This window comes from Marmota flaviventris, chromosome 1, assembly GCF_047511675.1.
Source record: "Marmota flaviventris isolate mMarFla1 chromosome 1, mMarFla1.hap1, whole genome shotgun sequence".
In the NCBI taxonomy this organism is placed as follows: domain Eukaryota; kingdom Metazoa; phylum Chordata; class Mammalia; order Rodentia; family Sciuridae; genus Marmota; species Marmota flaviventris.
The window spans coordinates 15,474,489-15,495,883 of NC_092498.1; the positions used below are offsets into that span (position 1 = coordinate 15,474,489).

The 21,395-nt window shown below is 53.5% G+C and overlaps 2 protein-coding genes across 4 annotated transcripts in view; one reads left to right on the forward strand and one right to left on the reverse strand.

Moving 5' to 3' along the window:
* Hipk2 (homeodomain interacting protein kinase 2) overlaps positions 1-21,395 on the forward strand; it is a 245,985-nt gene that overhangs the window by 191,203 nt on the left and 33,387 nt on the right. Inside the window, exon 16 of one of the 3 annotated variants that reach the window (XM_071611726.1) lies at positions 3,679-3,705. The exons of the other annotated variants lie outside the window; for them this stretch is intronic. Coding sequence (XP_071467827.1) covers positions 3,679-3,690 — 12 coding nt within the window. The 3' untranslated portion in view covers positions 3,691-3,705. Of the gene's footprint in view, positions 1-3,678; positions 3,706-21,395 lie in introns of those variants that run through there. 3 annotated transcript variants of the gene reach the window in all.
* Positions 5,897-19,827, reverse strand: Clec2l (C-type lectin domain family 2 member L). Its single transcript, XM_071611735.1, has 5 exons — positions 19,494-19,827; positions 12,102-12,176; positions 8,997-9,163; positions 8,315-8,415; positions 5,897-6,598 (listed from the first exon to the last, which is right to left on the reverse strand). Exons 1-5 carry the CDS (start codon positions 19,690-19,692, stop codon positions 6,487-6,489), a joined length of 654 nt encoding a protein of 217 aa, XP_071467836.1. The 5' UTR covers positions 19,693-19,827; the 3' UTR covers positions 5,897-6,486.

The window sequence follows — 21,395 nt, forward strand, 5'->3', positions numbered from 1 at the left end:
ATTTCAGTTTCTCCCAGGATTCCAGCAATACCACCCAACACAACCCGAAGTATGACCAATACTTGGATTAATTCAAATTATGTAAAAACTCACAGAAAGAGCTCAACAGAACTTCAGAACTCTTCTACCAAACATTTTAATTAAATGCATAGCCGGGGATCCTATCTATGGGAGTCGGGAGGGAAACCAACCCTGTAGGCCAGAAGGGATGAGAACATGTCAAAGGGGACAGTTATAGCGGTGAATAAGCAGCTCACCACCAGTGTCCCTGGGAGGTGATTTAGATCAAAGTGAAAAGACAGCTTACTGCTTCAAGTATTTTCCTCAAACATGCTCAATATCAGGGTAATAAAAATGGTGAGGGGCTCACTTGGACCACGATGAGCAGGAAGCAGAACTCCAATTTCCAAAACAGGCTCATTTCCCAGTTGAGCCAAGGAGACCCAGAGAAAGGCCAGCCCAACAGTTAAATGGAATGGACTCTCACTTAGAGGCTATCTTGTCACAGTGCGGGGGCGAGGGGTGTCTTTGGCTTCAGAGGGAGATGCGCCTGCATCACAAGCCCCCTGGCTTTTAGGGCAGGTTGCTGGGTGGCAGAGTTCGAGTCCTAGTCTGTTCCAAACAGCCAGGTATGAGGAGTATTTTTTTTTGGGGGGGGGGGCGGTGAGTCAGGCTTATACATTGTTTCCTAACCCTATACCAGAATAGAAGAGCTTAAGCAAATATTAAATACTATAAAGCCGACCAACGTGGACATGTAATGAAGGCTTTGGCATCTCAGAATCTCTCAACTTCCATTTCCAGCTCTTCCCTTTTGCCAGTGGTCAGAGAAGGAGCCTCAGGTCTTACTCTCACCCTCCTCGCACACTTTACAGCCAACATGGGTCCTGCTGCAAGTATTTTCCTCCTAGGAAACTTATATCCTCTGCAATATTAGGGCTTGGATAGGGGATGTCCCCCAAGAAGATCGTGCTTGGCAATGCAGGAATGTTCAGAGATGAAATGATCCGATTATGAGAGCTGTAACCTAAACAGTGGGTTAATCTGTTTGATGGATTGATAATTCGAATGGACTACTGGGTGGTAACTGTAGGCAGGTGGGCATGGCTGGAGGAAGTAGGTCATTAGGGATGAACCCTGGGGGATGCTGTCTTTCCCCCCCCCCCCATGATTTTTCCCCCCACATGATTTTATGGATGCATTATAGTTGCACATAATGATGGGATTTGTTGTTCCATATTCACACATGAATATAATATAACAATATAATTTGGTCAATATCACTCCCCAGCACAACCCCCTCCCTCCCTGCCTCTCACTCCCGGGTCCCTTTCCTCTATTGATCTCCCTTTGATTTTCCTGGGATCCCCCTCCCTTTCTTTTCCTGTTTCCTCTCTAGTTTCTGCATATGAGAGAACACATATGACCCTTGAGCTTCTGAGTTTGACTTATTTGGCTCAACATGATGGCCTTTAGTTCTATCCATTTTCCCACAAATGGCATAATTTCATTTTTTCATGGCTGAATAAAACTCCATTGTGTGTATGAGCTCATAGTCCTCCAAGACTATGAGCTCAAAATAAACCTTTCCTCCCCTAAATTGATATTGCCTGGTATTTTGGTCACAGTAACACAAGATGTCCTTTATACTGTACATTTTCTTTGTTCATCGGTTGATGGACACCCAGGCTGGTTCCATAGTTTAGCTGTTGTGAATTGCGCTACTATGAACACGGGCGTACGTGTATCGCTGTAGCAAGACGACTTTAATTCTTCAGGATAAATACCAAGAAGTGGTATATCTGGGTCACATGCTGGTTCCAGGCCTAGTCTTTTAGGGGAGCTCCATAGTGATTTCCATGGTGATCGTACTAATTTACAATCCCACCAACAGTGTCACCAGTGTTCCTCTTACTCCACATTTTCTCCAACATTTATTATTATGTGTATTCTTGATGACTGCTGTTCTGACTGGTGTGAGATGAAATCTTAGTGAAGTTTTGATTTGCATTTCCCTAATTGCTGATGATGTTGGACATTTTTTTAATATATTTATTGGCCATTTGCATTTCTTCTTTTGAGAAGTGTCTAATTCACTTGCTCATTATTAATTGGGTGGGGAGGATATCTTGTCCCTAGCTCTTTTCTCTCCCTGCCCCCGCCCCTATTTCCTGGCTGCCATGAGGTGAGCAGCTCCCCTCTGCCCTGCCCTTCTGCTGATATTCCGCCTCTCCTCCGGCCCACAGCAACAGAGTCTGCCACCCATGGACTGAACCTCCAAGACTGTGAGCCCAAAATAAACCTTTCCTCCCCTAAGTTGATATTGTCTGGTATTTTGGTCACAGTGACACATGGTGTCCTTTATACTGTCTGACACTACTTGAGGATGCAGAGATTCCACTGACCAGCAACAATCCTTATCCTCACTCTGTAAGGAAGAGATGGATAGCTAGCAGCCCCACCTCTCCCAGGATCAGGAGGCCATCCCATGTTGTTTCTTTCTTTCTTTTCCTTCTTCTTCTTCTTTTTTGGTGGGGGGAGTTGTCTGTTTGTTTCACAATACCCTTTTTAAATAATATTTTTTAGTTGTAGTTGACACAATACCTTTATTTCATTTGTTTATTTTAATGGGGTACAGGGGATTGAACCCAGGGCCTCACACATGCTAGGCAAGCGCTCTACCACTGAGCCACAACCCAGCCCTCATGCCGTTTCTTAAATGCCTTCACATGAATTCTTCTATTGATGGCATACAGTCTCTTCCATCAAGACCCTTCACATTTGACCCCACTTCTAACACAATGCTAGACTATGGTGCCCTTGTAAAGAAACCACTTAATTTACTTCCACGTGTTCTAATGTTCCATTTCAGCGGTGTCCTAAGCTCTTGCTGTGGCCCTCAGGCTCTATCCTCTTCTGTTCCAAAAGCCATCACACAAATCTCAGACAGGTAGTAGTCTACTAACAACACGACTGACAAAAGGCGGCCACCACTGGCCAAGAGGCTAAAGGAACAGGGAAGAACCTCTCCGAGGGGGGCCGAAGCCAGAGGGTATAGTAAAAGGAGGAGCCATGGAATTCCGCCCCCCAACCAAGAGAGGTGAGCACAGACTCTAAGGAAGTTTCTCCACCCACCTCTCCATGTCAGGGGACTTCCTTCACTCCAGCCCCCGGGAGGACTCCAGGATCGCTGTAAGGAAGTGGCTTCTAAACGGGAGTCACTTTTGCAATTGTCCTGCCCTGGTCTGGGGATAGAGGTGGAAGGTAGACAGGAAATTTGTTTTAAAGATTCAAAAGAGAGTTTAGAAGGTTTCTGCTTCTGGTGACGGCTATTGCTACAGAAGGTGTCCCCAGGAAGCTAGAGCTGGGCCTGGCAGAGGACCGGAGTCATTCTTCACATCCCCAACTCCTGCGGCCATTCATGTGGCAGTCCTGTGCAGAGGATAAAGGCAGCGGGAAGAGCATTGCCTGTGGGCACTCGGTGTCCTTTCCCAGGGCAGCCCCTGCTCAGTCCCCTCCCCCTCCTCCCTCCTCAGAGCTGGCCTTGGGCAGGGAGCAGCCTGCTACACCTTAGCTTCCCACGGACCCTGTGGGGATGGGGTTGGGTTCAAGTCCTGGCTGCAGCTCCTGGCTGTGTACTGTGGAGCAAGCCCCTAAACCCTCTGGTCTTTTCCTCAGGGGTTAGAATAGCTGCTGATGCTGACCTGGAGGGTTCTGAAGATGACTCAGACTGGCTGGCCCACAGGACAGCACCAACAATGCCCATGAGTGCTTCAAAGTCCTCCCAAATCATGTCTGAGGAGCGCCTGGTGCGTGACCGGCTCCTCAGAGGCCCTGTCTGCTCCAAGGGTTACACCGAGCACTGGCTGAGATTTGGGTTTGAACTTGCCTGGGGAGCACTGTCCCAAGCTCTGGGAAGATCAGCTGAGGGCATGAGAAGCAAGGCTGAGGAGGGACAGTCCCATGGGCGCTTCTAAAAAGAGACACAAGCTCTGGGGACTGCTCTCAGTGCTGCCCCCTCTGGTTGCCAAGAGCACAGCCCAGGAATCTTGAGCCATGTAGGTGAGTTGGTGGCCTGGCTGGTTTCTAGCCATTGAAAGGATTCCCGACCTTTCTGGAGTTGGCTGTGCTTTGTTTTTATCTTGCATTTCCTTCCTCAGCGGAAGAGATAAGGAAGGTCTTAAAACACTGGCGACCCTGGGCCAGGGTACCTGATTTGCCAACTGATTTAGGATGGTTGTGTGGTCCCTGGATAAACCCAAAGTTAGAAGAACTTACCTGCCAGGGGGCCTTGAAGCCTCCAGTGTTAGAGTCTGTAAACAAGTCAAAATAACACCTGGCATTTTGCCAGGGGAATGTTAGAGTTCGTAAACAAGTCTGGATGGTGCCTGGCAAAATGCCAGAGGGAGTGGTTTGAGAAGTAACAAAAGCGAGCCATTAAGTATGGAGATTCCTTATTGGTTGACTGATGTATCTAGTTTATGCTAATTAGATAAGCTGTGTGGAATGTATAAATACTGCTCCTGTCCTGCAATAAACGGCTCCTACTCCTGCTGTATCAACGTACACAAGTTGTTCGTCACCCCCCGGTTATTTTGCTGCAGCCGGACTGTGGCACTCCAGAAGCAGGATTTGGATGTTTAAGAAGAAATAAGATGTGAATGTTCCCTGTTCTGACGTTGCCCACCCCATCCCCAGCCCACAGGCAGAATGAAGGCAGGGCTCTGAAGGCCCGTGGTCCACCATTCCGCAGCTCCTTGTCTGGGGCCCTGCAAGGCAGCAGACTAACTCCAGGCAGCATCTCCTTGCCTGAGGCGCATTTCTGCAAGAACTCATGAGGGACCTGAGTAAAGCAGGGTTCTGAGGACCTTGAGCCCTGTGGTCTTGGAGGGTGGGACACAGGGCGAACACACCCTGGACAAGACTGAGCACAGGTGGCAGTGAGACCCCCCCAGTTCCTCAAACTCCAGCCCTGCAACATGGTTCCCCACTCATGGAGGAGAAGGGATCCCCCAAAATTCCTGGCTCCCCAGCAAAGATAAGCATGAAGCCACAAACCACACCTGTTTGACAAAATGCCTGGAAAGTACGTAGAAAAGTCAGCAAAACCAAGATGGCAGCTTTGTCAGTGAAAGGACTGGGCAGAGCACAGCAGGACCTGCTTCCCTCAGAGCTATTTTCTGAAAATGGGCCAGGACCCAAAGGCCAGCACGAGGCTCCCAGGCAGGCAGCTGGGGGCTCTCGCAGGAGGTCAGGGAGCCCAGGTTGCACTGTGGCTTGAGCCAGGGCCTCCGATGTGGGGTACAGGGGGACCCTCAGAGCCTCCACAGGCCTGCTTCCTCCCAGGTAGACCAAGAGGGTGTCCAGGAAGAGGCCAGAGGCCTCAGGCAAGCTCTAACTCAGCCCTTAGTGACCATCACCTAATCCTCCCATTCACATCACTGTCCTCTCCCAAGGCAGAATAAACTACTCCTTTATAGTGTTCTAGAACTCTCTAGTGCTTTCTGAGCTGTTTTCTCTGCTCCCTTGGAGGATGAGGCCATGGATCCTCTGGCATATGGGAGGTGTGTAAACATCTGTCACATTGAACTGAATAGTAATGAGGAAGCCAGAATGGAGCACACTCCTCACACAGCTAAGAATGACTTTACAGCCTCCTAAATTAAACGAGGCCCTGAGGTCATAAAGTGTGTGACATGCAGCCTGGACAAGACTGAGCACAGTGTGTCTGTGTGCAAATGCGGTTTCCATCCTCGCTCCTACACACCACTGCCTGCCACACTAGAGCAAGTACATCTCTGTGGTAGCCCCAGCCGACTGTACCCCTCTGCTTCCCCCACCCTAAGCTATGACCCTAGAACAAATAAATGGCAGCGGACCCCTCTGGACATCAGTCATCTCTTTATTCCATTAGTGACCATACAACAGCACCACGGCACAGCAGGGGCCCAGCCTGAGGACCCCAGGGAGGCAAAGAGGGCAGGTGCAGGAGCCTCAGGGCCCTGGGCTGGCCAAGGTGACAGGAAGGACTCACCTGCCTCCTCCCCCAGCTACCTGGAGAGAAGCCACCAGGGAGGGGCCACCGTCTGTGCCAGCCCCCAGCCTTCCCCAGAGCACCAGGGATGCAGCAAGGAGGGAATGTTCCAGATGAGGCCAGTGAAGGGCTTGTGACAGGACTAAGGACAGGCCACTGAGAAGGGGCTGTGTTGTGCGCGTGTGCATGTGCATGTGTGCGTGTGTAAGGTGGAGAGGTGGCTACTCTACTTAGCATACCGGGTTTAACTGCTGAGCCACAGGACCTGCCTGGGGACAACGGAAACCAGATCCAGGGGCCTGAGAGGGTGGAGCCTGAGGGGTGGAAGGCAGAGACTACCCTCTCCACTGTGGCCGCTGGGAGGAGGCAGGTGGCTCCCAACTCGAGGCAGGTCTTGGAGCCGTCGCCTCCCCTGGCCCTGGGTAGAGGGGCCACCTCTGTCCTGACCGTCCTCAAGTATAGGCCATCTTGCTGCACACCCAGGGCCGGGTCATCAGACACTCGGTGGACACCAGCCTGGTGGGCTCCACGAAGACACACTCCCCTGGGCCAGAGATGGTAAACCTGTGGCCAGAGAAGAAACGAGCACTCACAATGGGCCCGCGTAGCCCGTCTCCAGTGGCGGGGAGGCCCCGCAGCCCGCTTGCCCACTCCATCACTGGGAGCATCTTCCAGGACAGCCAGCCCAGACCACCTGTCAAACCTGGCCTCCCACTGTCTCGCCACCCTGGGCTCTGGCCACCCAAGGCTTCCCGGGCACTGCTGGCCTCACCCTGCCCTTCCCCATCTTGCTTCCACGTCCTTCCAGGATCAGCTCCATGTCCTATGCTCCAAAGTCCCCAGCTCAGGACCACCCTCCACCCTCCCTGCCTGCACCCCAGGGCATCACTCCTCACAGCCTCAGGGGATTGTGTCTGTCTATCACCACTAATGCCTGAGCATCCAGCTTCTGTTCAGCAGGGGCTGTGCAGCTCTCGTCTTGGGTCTCCGAAGGTGCCTGGTGTCTAGCCCACAGCAAGAGCTCAGCAGAGACAGGATGAATTAAACTCTCCTCACAGGTCAGGGGCAGATCAGGACAACCCCAGTAATATCAGACTGCTGAACTATAACACACGAATTTACTGACGCCATGAGTGGACCTGTGCATGTCAAGAAAACCTCATTTGTCCACCCAGATTTCTGATCCCTGGCATCTGGGCTCCCACAAGAGAGGACATCAGAAGAGCCCAGAGGGTGCCTGGTACTCAGCCCTTCTGTGTCCCCAGCCTTTAGGGGTCTCCCAAGCTCTGAGTTAAGGGCGGGGTACGGAGGAGAAATGAAGAGGCACTGAGGACCAAGACGGGGTGACGCTGAAAAGCACAGGGGGCAAGAGACAGCGAAGGGGAAGGCTGTCCCCAAGCCCCGCACCCTTGAAGGCTGCCGGAACTGCTGTGCCCTAAGCCAGCTCCAGCGGGGAGGATGGCTCATCACCAGCTCTGGCTCCCAGGAGGGTCTGAGGGCCTCTCTACCCTTCTGCATTAGCTCCTGCCCTGGGACCCTCGAATGCCATCATCATCAGGTTAGTAGCTGTGCACACTGCAGAGTCTAGACTAGGAGCCCAGGTTCCCGTTACCTTCCATGTCCTCCCCACGTGTCCCTGAGCCCAGACTGGCCCCCCACGTATCTACACTATCACCATCCAGTTACCACGCCATGCTGCCACCATCACCCCACATCAGCCAGCGTGCTTGGCACCACATCCCTAGGTCCACACTACGTGGGCCACACCAGTCAGACCACGGCTGCACACGCTACCACCATGGGAAGGCCTCAGCCTGAGACGAATAACTGCCGTCAGATCCCCTTTCTTCCTCGTGAGCGCATGCACAGCACGCTGCGGCCCAGAACTGGGATTCCGCCTCCCACCCTCCCTCGCGGCAGGGTGCGATCATGTGACTAAGTTCTGGCCAATGGAGGACGTCCAGGGCACGCCTCCCCTTCCCACTCCCCCTGTGGCTGAACACGGTGGGCGGAGCCATACTGAGGGGGCGTGCCAAGGGCGGGGCACAGACAGTGAGGTTGGCCGGACACCGCGAAGCTCTGATGGCCATGTGGACAGGGCCCCCAGACTAGGCTGGACCGCGGGGAAGGAGAAGGGAAGCGGTTTTCATGGACGGTCTCGGCCGGGACTGTATCTCTAGCTCCCAGGAAACCCTGTGACTTTCTCACAAGGTGGGGTCTGGGGCTTAGGGCGTCCCCGCTAAACTCCCTGGTCTTCTAGAAGATGAAGTCCCAGCTCACGTGTCGGGGTCAAAGGGGTCCCCGTTGACCCAGTGGAATTCATCGCCAACTCTGCGCAGGCCAATCCAGGGCTCCCTCCGCGTGAACTTGAACATAAATTCCTGCAAAAGGAGAGAGAAAGCTGGGCATCAGGTGCAGTCTCCCGGCTGGGGCTCGCCCTGCGACAAACCTGGGCTCCTGTACGGGTCCTGCGGGGGCGTCAGCCAGGGTTGGGGAGCTCCCGGCTGCAGGGCGCGTGCCCGCAGCGCCCGAGGGGCCAGGAAGCGCATGCCTGACCCCGTGGTCCAGAACCCCAGGCCACCAAGAAGTTCGTGGGTTCTGCTTCTTCCGCGTTCCTATTGATGAAGCTGTTCCGGGTGATAAGTAAGAGCTTGTCCCGACTTGGAGCAGTAGATTGGCGGTGCGTTTTTACATTTCCCAAGTGTCTGTCATTGTGATTCTTGTTTGTGCTTTATGATACTGAGTTTAGCTCAAGCAATCAGCCTCGGATCAGAGTAAGTGGCCTTGACAGTGGGGGTGGGACCTGTTCAGACCCCGGTGATTCTCGCCTGCATCCCTGTGACTGTGCAGTGTCTGGGTGGCCTGGGGACAGTCAGGGGACACTGTGTGCTTGGGTGTTGGTCTCCCCTTACAGCCAGGTTGGGGCCCTGGGGGTCCCTCCCTTTGACCCCACAGCACTCACCAGCTCCTTCTGGCTCTGAATGACGGCCAGCGCGGCCTCGTGGGTGTGGCAGTACTGTCTGCCCGTGTTCCAGTCCCTCGGCTCCTCCGAGAAGAAGTAGCACTTTCTTCCATAGAGCAGCCAGTCCTCGGGGCAGGGTGCCTCGCACTTGATACAGCCCTTGGAAGCTGCAGGGCAGAGGGCGGGTTGGCACATGCCATTACACCTGGCCACCACCTGACCCCCAGGAAGCCACTTCACTGCCCACCCCTCCACCTCGATTTTGGAACCCTTCAGAGACACCCTGGATGTCACAGTGCCTGGAGGTGGCAGGTCAGTGGCTCAAAGAATAAGAGGATCTGGGGAAGGTGGCCAGCGCATTACCCCCAGGGGTGGTGACATCAGCTTAGCCCCTGGGTAGGCTCTCCTCTCTCCCAGTTCCCAGAGGCACAGAATCCCAGAAACTCAGACTGGGAAAAGACCCAGAAGCGCCTTTCCTCTCTCTGCAGCCAGCATAGGACCATCTGCAGGATGGTTTCCTTAACCCCACTTTCCTTAACCCCTCAGCCCCTCATTATCTAGCAAAGCAGTTATGTCCACCCCTGACCTACTAGAAAGTTCTTTTTAAATACTGAGCCTAGGCCTGCCCTCCTATGACCTAAACCTAGGACCTACAAGTCCAGGCTCTGCCCTCTGGGGTGACCAAAAGAGACCATTCCATCTTCTCCTGCTTGAAGGGGACATCATCCTCCCCTGCGTCTGGCTCTCATAGATGCCCTCTCCTCCCAGCAGGACAGCTCCTCACCCCGCCTGTACTGCAGTGTCCCCACATGACCACTGAAACCTGCCACCAGGACACAGGAGTACAGTGGCCTCATCAGTTTCCAGTTGCCATGCCCTGCATCTGCAGAGGCCTCAGTGAGTGGACCCTGCAGATGAGCACTTTTCTGGGAAGGAAGCTCAGTGTCCCCATCAAACTAGCAGAGGGCCTCCTTGCTAAAAGGAATAAAAGCCATGTCCTTAGATTGTTTGGGGAGCACCTGTTTCCAAGTCAGGCCTCCCAGTGTTCAAAACGTGTATATCACCTTTAAAATCCAAATCCAAAAACTTATATTTACTTCTTCCCCATTTATTACATTCATCATTTGAGTTCATAAAGGTAAATTTTAATCTTAATATTTTACCCCCAGGGGCCCACAGCCATGTGGACACTGACTAATTGGTGGCCCTCCCTGGGTGTGCCTGTTCAGTGAAATGCAAGTCCACTTAGGAGCGAGGGCCTGAGGTGCTATCTTTCAACCAATCCCCACAGAATCTGCTGAGAGACTTTCTGGTGCTTCACGGAAATCATCCTATGTGATGGCCACACAGTGTCCTGACCCCCCACCCAGCAACAGGATAAAAAGGAAAGTGGTTTAATTTGCAGTAATTATTCTAGGTAAATCCAAGCTGGTGCTGGTGACCACTGTATCTATTCCTAACGCTCTCGACCCTTCTCCTATTGTGCAATATATAGGGGAGGATTTGGCAGGGATGGAAACTGTTGGTGGACCTTTCCCCGTTTTAAGGAGTCTATCCCTGGTCTTACAGCACTTCCCAAAAATTAAAGACAGGAGCACGGAAATCACTCCTGCATACCCTACAGAAGCCACAACACACTCTGACTTCAAACCCTCAAGAGTAGCCAAATTCAGGGCTGGGGCTGGGGCTCAGTAGAGTGCTTGCCTAGCACATGTGAGGCACTGGGTTCAATCCTGGGCAATACATAAAAATAAATGAGTAAAATAAAAATATTGTGTCCAACTACAACTAAAAAAAATGTTTAAATAAAAATTAAAAATAGAGTAGCCAAATTCCCTGCTCACAGAACCTCACCCACTCTTTTTTTATTTCTCTGACTTTTTCAGTCCTGCAGGACACTCCATGTTTCTTAGGCTTCTCCCCCTTAGAATGTTCTCTTCCCTCGATGGGGTCCAGTATGTACCACCCTAAAACACTTGAGCTTAAGAATCATTCTGTACTGGAGGTAACTACAGATTAACAGGTACAGAAGGAGTTCTCTGCCCTCCACTGCGTAAAAGCAGTGAAAGGTTCTCTCTCACTTCTCTCTCCCCCACCCTTTCTCTCTCTCTCTCTCTCTCTCTCTCTCTCTCACACACACACACACACACACACACACACACACATAAAACACACACAAAACACACACACACACACACACACACACACACACACATACAAACCTCCCATCCCAAGCCAGGGAGAAAAGTACAACTCATATCATCAAATACCAAGATGAGTTTACACACAGAGACCTTACAAAAATAACCTTCATTTTCTATTAGTTCTCCCATAATTTCCACTTCGCCATAATTTATCATCCCTTTAAGTTCAAATTCCTTTATTCTGTGAAAAGGATATATAAGCCTCTGAGTCTAACCAATTTTTGAAGTTTCATTCCTTGAACTCCCGGGCATGGAAATATTACAAAAAAGCTTATCTTTCCTCCTGTTAATCTGTTGTTGCATGTCCCCAGGTACTGAACATAACAGAGTAGAAGGAAACTTTTTCCCTCCCAAACATTCTCTGCCTCTTGGACTCTAGGAAATTCCTATTAATTCTTCATGGTCCAGCACATTTCCTGCTCTGGAAAGCTATGGACAGTAGACCTCTCACTACTGCACTTAGCCCTGGACAGATGTCAGACTGTCATGCTCATCTCTCTCTCTTTTTTTTTTTTCCCTAGCACCTGGTCGAGGGTCTAACATGAAACAAGACTCAACAAATGTTCATTGAATGAATGTGACATATAAAGTCCCTTATATATATCACAAGCCATCTCCTCCATGATCACTGCCTGCCTAAACTACCCCACATTTGCTCAGAGTTCCCGGAGCATTGATACAATAATACCTAAGAAACATCTCTACTTCCCACACCTGGCTGAGTAAAGAGGACACGCACAGCCCACGCGTGCAGTCTTAGCTAGGCTGAAGCCACACCAGCCAACACTGTACGGTTGATCTACTTTGTCCCCTCACCCCAGAATTCCTGGCATCAGGACCCTCTGGAACTATGTGGAGCCTATAAGCCGAATTAAACGTGCGCTCTGACATGCGTGCTCACCCAGGATGCTCATCACCACCAGGATGGCGAACAGAAGGACCGCGATGGCCCCCAGCAGGAGCCGCGTGGTGGTGTCTGAGGAAGAGAGAAAGGAGTCAAGACCCACCACCTGCCCCATCACCAACCCCCCAGCAGGCCCGGGGCCTGACAGAATCCGAGGGCAACGCCAGCAGCCCGGGCCGTGAGCAGCACCAGGTGATTCTGACGCCCCCAGACTGAGGGCCACTGACCCAGTCCCACCCACCATTACCGCGCTCAAACGCCCTGCAGGGCTCCCCGCTGCCCACACTCCTGCCGCAGCCAGAGCTTCCCAAACTTGAATCTTCTGCTGCTTCTCTTCCCTGACCCAAATCTCAGCCAAACAAGCTCCTCACAAAACCCCCAGGCCCTCAGAGTCTGAAGTGGCATCTCTGCTCCTGAGGTCCTCCTCCTCCTCTCCTGTACCGGGAACCCTGACACCATCTGCGCTCTCCCTGATTCACTAGGCTCTCTTTTTCTGTTATTGTTATCGCTTACCATTTTTATGTAGTTTTTGTAGTTAACAAAGAAACCCTTTTAGGCTTTAGACATGCATTTTTAAAAATATTTTTAGTTGTAGATGTGTTGAAGGATGTGTCAGAAGTTTATTCTGTTTAGTCAAAGGGCTCTTTCAATCTGGGTTGAGTCCTTCAGTCCCAGGAAATTTTCTTTAATTATATCATTGATGATTTCCTCTCCTCCACTTTTCATTCCTTCCTGGAGATCATATTATTCAAATGTTGGATCTCTTGGACTGGCTCTCCAATGTCTCCTTTTCCACCACCCGTATTCTCTATTTCTTTACCTTTTGTTGTATTTCCTGGAAGATCTTCTCAACTTGGTCTTCCTACTCTTCTACTGAACTTTTCGTTTTGGTGATTGTTTGATTTCCAAGGATTTTTTGTTCTGTTGGTGCTGTTCTGTGACTATCCCCTCTGAAGGCATCCTACTTTTCTATTTTAATGAGGCAGTAGTTTCACTTATCTCTTGTCTGAAGCTATTACTGATAGTTGGTGTGTGGGGGGGGGTTCAATCTCTGTTTCTTCCAAACTGATAATTCCTTGCTCATTTGTAATTTCCTACAATGGCTGAGATCCTTGGCTATTTGTTCATGATCAAGACAGAAAGACTAGAGTTCCCTGAAGCCTCAGAGTGCCTGCAGGGTCTTGGTAACTGTGGCCGGCAGAGGGGTCTGGCTGGGTTGACCCTCAGGGATAACTGCCAAGCTCCTGGGAATTTTCCTCTTGAGTGGGTCACAGTTCCTGGAGACGCCTCCTGTTTCCTGTCCTAGAGGGTGTAGGCTTGGCTAGGGATCCTCCCAAGGAGGCGGGAGGCTGTCCCCAGCACCCTGCTGTTCTCAGTGTGGCGGTTCTGTCTAGAGGGCCTCTTTCTTGAGAGACTCTACCTTGGGTTCCTAGCGGGGCCAGGGAGAGGCCGTGTGAATAGGACTGAACTCCTCCTCAAAGCCATGATCCCAGTCCTGTTCTCAGCCCCATCTGCCTCCACAGCCCCTTCCCTGAGCCCTGGGGCCCTCACATGGGACTCAGGGGGTCCCCTGCTTTCTGGGCCTTCTCAAGTGGGCTGGCATGTCACACCCATCTGCCCCCAAGCTCCCAGTTTTGTTGCCCTGGTCTTCTCTCCTGTCCTTTCTGAGTGTGGCCTTTAAATGTCCCTTTGCTGTTGCATTAAGGGATTCTAGGGGGAAGGAGCAGGAGTAAGGTGTTCAGCTGCCATCTGGATGGGCGGGCAAGGCCTCAGGCTCCTCCAAGGCTCTCCATGGGCCTCCAGCAGGAGTGCGGGTGGGGGCTCTGGCAGAGGCCCCACCTGCCCTGGAGGACCAGGCTCTTTAGTCTCTGCCTCACTATCCTCTCCTCAGTGATGAGTGGCACAGGCTGCGTCCCCTGGGGCTGCAGGATGTCATTGTGGTGAGCACCCTGAGTCATCCTTCATCTCCCCTCTTTCTCTGAGGTGGGGACTGGAGCCCCCGCACACTGAGGGTGAGAATGCAGCATCCGACACCGCCTTGCCCGGGTTTAGATCCGCTGTGTTCCTCTCTGGATGTGTGCGCATGGCAAAGTTACTCAGCCTCTATTTTGCTTCTCTCCATCTTTAAAATGAGGTCACGAGGGCGCCTGCCACTTGGAATCATATATAAAGTCCGTGAGCAGTCAGCTCCCCAGGCTCCGCCTCTGTGGATTCAACCAACTACAGACTGAAATACTCATTCCGAAAAAAATCACCTCTGTACTGACTATGGACAGGCCTTAGTTTCTTGTCATCACTCCCTAACCGTATAGTGCAACTATCTTACACAATCTAGAGACGACTTAAAACCCACAGGACGAGGTCTTCAGGTTCTGTGCAAATACTGCACCATTTCATAAAAGGGACTTGGATTTGGGCATCCCAGGGGCTTCATAGAACCAACCCCCTGTGGATACCAAAGGACAGCCGTACAATGCTTAGTGCTGTGTCCGGCTTGGTACACTCTAGGTCCCTGTGAGCCATTGCCATCCCTACGATGTGATGATCAGTCCTGGGCTTCTTTGGGGTAAGGACGGAATCCTTTTTTATGTGTGGTGCTGGGGGTTGAACCCAGGGCCTTGTGTGAGGCAAGCCCTCTCCCAACTGAGCAGTTTCCCCAGCCCAGGATCACATCCTGATAGTGATGTCCAAGTCCTCCTTGGATTCCCTAAAATGGGACTTGGTCATTACCTTGCATGTTCCAGAGCAACACCACTGGGACTCAGAAAACACGAGGGGACATAGCTACACTGAATGACAAGACCGCAGGTCAGCCTTAAATCCAGCCGAATGTGCGGGAACTCGGCGGTACAGGGGGGGTGTGCGCATGCGTCTCCACCCCACCAGGATTGGGGGGCCTCTTCACTCCTGTAGGGGGCTAGCTCTGCACCACTGCACTGTGAGCAGGGAGGACACACAGCAGCCCCAACACACTGTTCACTGCCCGCTCTCCCAAGGACACCAGTGTGACTGGACACACTGTGTGGGTTTTCTCATTGTATTGGTTTTCTGGGGCTTCAAAACATCAGTGCACAGTCTCATAGTTCTGGGGGCCATAAGCTAAAAGTTGGGGTGTCACTGTGGCCATGCTCCCTCTGAAATCTGTAGGGAATCCTCCCTTGCCTCCTCCTAGCTCCTGGTGGTTTGCCCAAAGTCCTCAGACTCCTTGCCTGCAGCTGCGTCCATACAGCCTCTGCCTTTGAGGTCACATGGGCTCCCCCTGTGCGTCTCTGACTTCTCTAAGGACACAGGTCATGTTGGATTAGGGCCCACCAGACTCCAGTGTGACCTTAACTAATACATCTGCCAAGACTATATTTCCATACAAAGTCACACTCCAAGTGTGGGGCTTGGGACCTCAACGTCTCTCTTCTGGTGGGAACTCGATTCAATGTCTAATTCAGAAATCATTCCTACTCTGCACTAGAGCACTATGCACTAAGCTGGAGCTCACGGGTCTGTTCAGGTTTCCGACTGTGTAGGATTTAGCCTAATAATAGAAGGAACCGCTGAAAAAAATCTGGCTCCTCGACCCAGACCAAGCTCCCATCATCCTCACGCCTGCATCTCAAAAAAGGTCCAAGGCTGACGTCTCTAAGCCACCAGGGTGCAGCCTGGCCAGAAAAATCTTGCATATTAAAAAGTATCAAATATGGAGCTTGGTAATTTTTTAAGAGGTTTTGCTAAATGTATGTATGTGGTTTTGACCAGGAAGTTGTGGGTTTAGGCCTAATCAAGACACTTTCAACATTAAAAATTCAGAATTGGTGCGCACTGAAAAATCCATAGCCTGAGTTATGCAGAATCACTGTGTCCCCTCTCCCTCACCCCAGGCCACTTTGCCCCCAATGCCAGAAATATCTCCACCCCTCCCGGTGTTTCCAGAATCCAGGCAGGAGCTCTGGGTCACCTTGTCCAGCGTCTCACTTGAGCTGGGGTGGAAGGCGAGGGCTATATCCACGGGGAGAGCAGCCTGGACCCAGGGCACTTTGTCTGCTTTTCTATTTGTAAAACTGAGAGTTCGTCTATGGAGAGTCTTCAAGACCAGGGCTCCCACCTTGGCTTTCTGGCTGAAGCAGCTCTATAATTCACTTAATCCTTGAGGAGGAAAAGCAGCATGCCCTGAAGTGGCAGGTTTAAGGAGCAAGGGGAACAGCACCATGTGCCCAGCAAGCGCAATTTGATTATCTCCAATTAGCTTCTCTGCGCCTGAGTCCTCGGTCACACAGGACAGGGTAACAGCTTCCACGTCAGAGGCAAACCCCACGGGAGTTTCCTGTGTTAGTACCAAGGTCTGTCCTTGAGCGGGACACTTAGACTCTCAGTCTCCATATCCTCACCTATAAAATAGAGACAATGCCCACCAACACCCCTCAAGGGCAGAGGGAAGGATTAAATGTGGTGATTATTTCGAAGCCCCAGCACAGGGTCCAGCACACAGCAGGTACTTGATAAACATTTGGCCCACAGTAATTGCAGAGCACAGGTGCCTCGGGGGGGCTCAGCCTGGCCAAATCAAGAAGTCTCCCCTTAGCCAGGTGCAGTGGCACATGCCTATAATCCCAGTGACACAGGAGGCTGAGGCAGGAGGATCACAAGTTTGAGGCCAGCCCCAGCAACTTAGCAAGACCCTGTTTCAAAAAAATAAAAGGGGCTGGGGATGTAGCTCAGTGGTAGAGCACCCTTGGGTTCAATTCCTAGTACCAAAAACAAAACAAAGAAAGAGTCCCCCCTTTCTCTCCAAACATACATTTAGCTGAGCAGAGTCTACAAAACCCTTGGGTCCCACATCCCAACCATAGTGTGTCCCTACGTGAACTCCAGCAGACTCAAAGTTGGCACACTAGTGTCAAAGGATTTCAACTGACAGCAGGTCACCCACATTCCCTGGGTTCTCCCATTGAGGCTACAGGGTACCACATCCAGGAAGCTGGGGACAGGGTTCATTGCGACAGAACGACACTCAGCAGATGAAGAAACCGGGGCTCAAACAAGTTTGAAAACCCAAAGCCTGCCAGCCCATGGTGATGGAAGTGCCTGGCTCTAGATTTCTGGACAGGGGGCTCTTTGTACCTCACCACTCCGTCTCTGCCCCTGTGCGGGGTCTCTGTGAGGGCAGGATGTGCAGAACGGTGCCCGGACATTGCAGACAGGATGAGGGACTGTAGAAAACAGTGGAAAGGCCAGCGCTGGGCCAACATGGCTGACCCCTGGAAAGGACAGCCCTACCCCGCCAGCAACCCCTTCTGACAGGAGAAGGGGAGCACCCAAGAAACACCCAGGAGACTTTCAGGGGACCAGCAGAGAGGGGTCCCTGGCAGGGACTCAGATTCCAGACCTAGAAGTCCTGTAGAGAGAGGCAATAGGATGAGATGCGGAACACCCAAGTGCCCCGGCTCCCAAGGATGGGACTGCTCCAGGGTGCACCGGGGAGGTCTGGGGACACAGGCATGAGTCACAGAGCAAGGCCAGTAGGGAAATGGGCCAGGACAGCCAAGAGAAGGCTGCACCAATGGTAGATGCCGAGCACAGGAGTGGGCGGGACCCCAGCCCACAGACAACCTCTGCCCAGGGTGCCATCTCTCCTTCAGTGACCTGCCGGGGTCAGCCAGCCAGAGTGGGCAATAGGAAGCACAAGGAGCCAGCATCAGGGTCAGGGTGGGAAGTGCAATGGGAATTAGCCAGCAGGAGGTGCTAAAAGAGGCCACACCACCCCTGAAATTACCACACCCAATGGGGGTTCGGGTTAAGGCTAGGCAGGTGGAACCTTCAGAGATGCTTACAAGAGGACGAATCAAGAAATACAGGCGAAGGGAAGAAGCAACTTCAAGAAAACCCTGCAGGGCACAGTGGTGCACACCTGCGATCCCAGCGGCTGAGGAGGCTGAAGCAGGAGGACCACAAGTTCAAAGCCAGCCTCAGCAACTTAGCAAGGCACTAAGCAACTCAGTGAGACCCTGTCTCTAAAGAAAATACAAAACAGGGCTGGGGATGTGCTCAGTGGCTAAGCACCCCTGGGTTCAATCCCAGTACAAAAGAAATACCTTGGGTGGGAGGGAAGCCTGAGTCACAGGGCCAATCCAACAACCAGGAGACCCACGTCAAAGAGTGGTACCTTCATTCTACCCAGCCCTTCCCAGGGCAGTGTGCCCCTGTACTGGCCCTCCCATTGGGCACATTGCTCCTTTGTCCCTAACCACCATAGGCTTCCCCTCCAGGTCTGCACGGCCTTCCACAGAGAGTCCCCGGACCCTGCCCATAACCTTCCACATGCCCTGGCGGCTCAGCAGCCCCACAACCTGCCTGGGCACAGTGCTGGCTCTGTCCCTCCTCACCACAGCCCCTCCCTGCTCACCTCAAACCTGGCTGGGTCCCACCCTCAGGGCCACCTGCAGTCTTCCAAGAGGAAACCCACCAGGGCAACCCCTCAACCCCTGCTTCAGAACCTAGGCCTAACTCCTTGGCAAGGCCTAGCAGCCCACCACCTGGCCCTTCGGGGACCTCGCCTCACTCACCAGGGTCCAAGTTCTGGGGCTCAGTTCTCCACACCCGGCTAGCTCCTGCTACCAGCCCCTGAACTTGCCACTCCTTAAACCCAGTGCCCCCTTCCCTGTCCTCTCCAGACCCTGTAAGAGTTCACCTAGGCCAGGGAGCCCTCCTTTTCCGACTCACCCTTCCTCCTTCATGCTGCCCAGTTCCTCCTTGGCCCTTGGACTAGGGGTGTCAGGAGCACCCTGAGAGGGATCTGGAGGGCCAGACCTCTCTCCGGCCAACTCCAGCATCTCCAGCGGCAGCCAACACAAGTTTCCTAAAAGAACTCATGAACTTGACGTCTATGACCCACTTGATTACTACCCTCTGGCCAGCCAGGGGTCACTCCCTGAGCCGGTCTAACTGGAAGGGGGGGGTGGGACCTGCGACCTTGAAAGGAAGTGTCTCTAGAGACCCTTCCTCACAGGGCCCCACTACCACCAACGCGTCCCTCCCACCCCTCAGGGCTTCTGGCTCTGCCCACGACAGCTTCCTACTCCAGAGCCAGGCCACCGTCCCAAGAGGACTGTCAGGAGCGTGCTGGACAGTAAGCGACCTCCCCGCGCGGGAGGGAAGAAGGCTCAGAGCACAAGGCTCGCTCCCAAGGTCAAGGAGTGAATTGGCAGGGGCGCGGGGGCCAGGCTGTGGACGGAGCCGGTCCCCAGCGGCCCCCTCCCGGTCCCCTGCCCCTACCTGCCCTGCCAGGAACGAGTCCCGGGGACTCCTGTCACCCACGAATCCAGGCTGCGCTCCCGGCCCTCCCCTCCGCGGTGCCAAGGTGACTGCAGGGTCCGGGTCCGGGTGGAGGGCTGCGCTTACCCTCCAAGGCCGCCTTCCAGCTGGTGCTGCCCTCATAGCCCGAGCCCGAGCGGCGCAGCAGCGCCTCGGGGCCGCGGCCCTCGGCCTCGGCGGGCGAGCGCGGCCTGGGGGCGGCGGGGGCGGGCGCGGGGCGCGCGGCGGGCGGCGGCGGCCGGGTCCTCGCCGGGGGCTCGCGGACCGGCTCCGGGGCGGGCTCCATGCCGCGCCGCGCCCGCGCTCCTGCCCCGGGGTGCGGGCCGCAGCCGCACGCGCACTCGGCGCTCCGCGCACCCTGCGGGCCCCCCAGGCCGGCTCGGCGGGGCGAGGGCTGAGCGGGCTCCCCGCGCCCGAGCCGCTGCGCCGGTCGCCGCCGCCGCCGTGCGCGCCGCGCCTCCCCGGCTCCGCCGCAGCCTGCGCAGAGCCTGCGGGGGAGGAGCGAGGGGGCGCGGGACCCGCGGGAGCCGCGGGAGCCGCGGTCGGACCAGGTGGCCGCAGGGAGGAGGCGCCGCGAGCCCGGACAGCCGCGTCCCCAGCCCCGCCACCCGCTCCCTGGGCAGGAGGCCGGATGCCGCAGAGCAGAGCCGGCGCGCTGTCCCCGGCCAGGAGACCCGGTTGTAACCTAGCTCCACCTCCCCAGCCTCTTGATTGTCATCGCAAAAACGGGAATGAACTTTCCCGGGACAGTGTCCCTGGGCCACAAGGAAGATGAGGGCTTTCTTCTGGGCCGCCCTGAATGCCAAGCAGAGGGGGCGCTGTGACGTGACCCCCAGATTCTTGATGATTGAGAGAAACTTGGGTCCCTTGAGCACCAACAGTCAGGGTGAGGCGACAGCGGGGAGCAACACTGTAGGTTCAGTTAGTATTTACTGAGCACCTACTAACTAAGCTGAGAGACTTTCACATACAGTAGCTGACAACATCCCCAATGTAGGTGGAATTGGAACTAAAGTAGTCAAGGGCGTTTCTTAAGGTCCTCCATGACTGACTCCCAGGTCAAGGTCACCTCCATGGCCTGCTGTGGCCTCTGCTCTTTTCTGGGCAGACCTAGGTAACCTCAGCCTCAGCCGGTGACCCTGAACCTCTTACCTCCCCAATCCCAATTTTACCTCGGTCTGTGTTGTTCACCAAGCCTACTCCCCCTCCCCCGCTCCCTGCTGCAACCTGGAACCAACTCTTAGGAATTTTTCCTTTAAAATTTCAGTCGACTCTTTTCTCTCCATTCCTCCAGCTACCAGCCAAAGCAAAGCCAGTCCTGACTCTTGTCTGCTCACAGCAGCTGCCTCTTACTGGAATCCCAAACTCCACTCTTGCTCCCTCCCATCCAGCCCCGGCCTCTCAGCACAACAGGAGCTCCCTAAAATGCGAACCTCGCTGTTCCTTCAGACCTCCTTCCCTCGGGGTTAAGCCCACCTTGTTCAAGACTGCAAGTGTATCATGGTCGAAGACCTGCTCCGGTGTCAGGCCTGTCTCCTCCAACCCTGCTCTGCTGGCCCCAGACACAGCCAACTAGGTCTCCTTCCTCCAGACCTTGGAATATTCTCTCCCCTCTGCCTAGAACACCCTTCCTTCTTGGTCCTCTAACCCTCCCTGTGGCCCCCTTGTGTCCACATTTGTCTACCTGATTCTGCATATTCTTCGGATTGCACATTTTCAAGATACTGTATTCATTTAGATTTGGTTCAGTAGGCTATGAAAGAAACCTCAGTAGCAGTGACCTAAACTAGAAAGACACGTGAAAGAAGGCTGGAGGTGGTCAGCCCAGGGCTAGATTGAGAGCTCTAAGGTCATCAGGGATGCAGGCTCCTTTTCTCTGCTATTTACATAGTGTCCAAAGTATGTAGCATCCATCTTCAAGATTTCCTCATAGTCACAATATGAACACTGTAGTTCCAGCCATCAGACTTGTGTACCAGATGGTAGGAA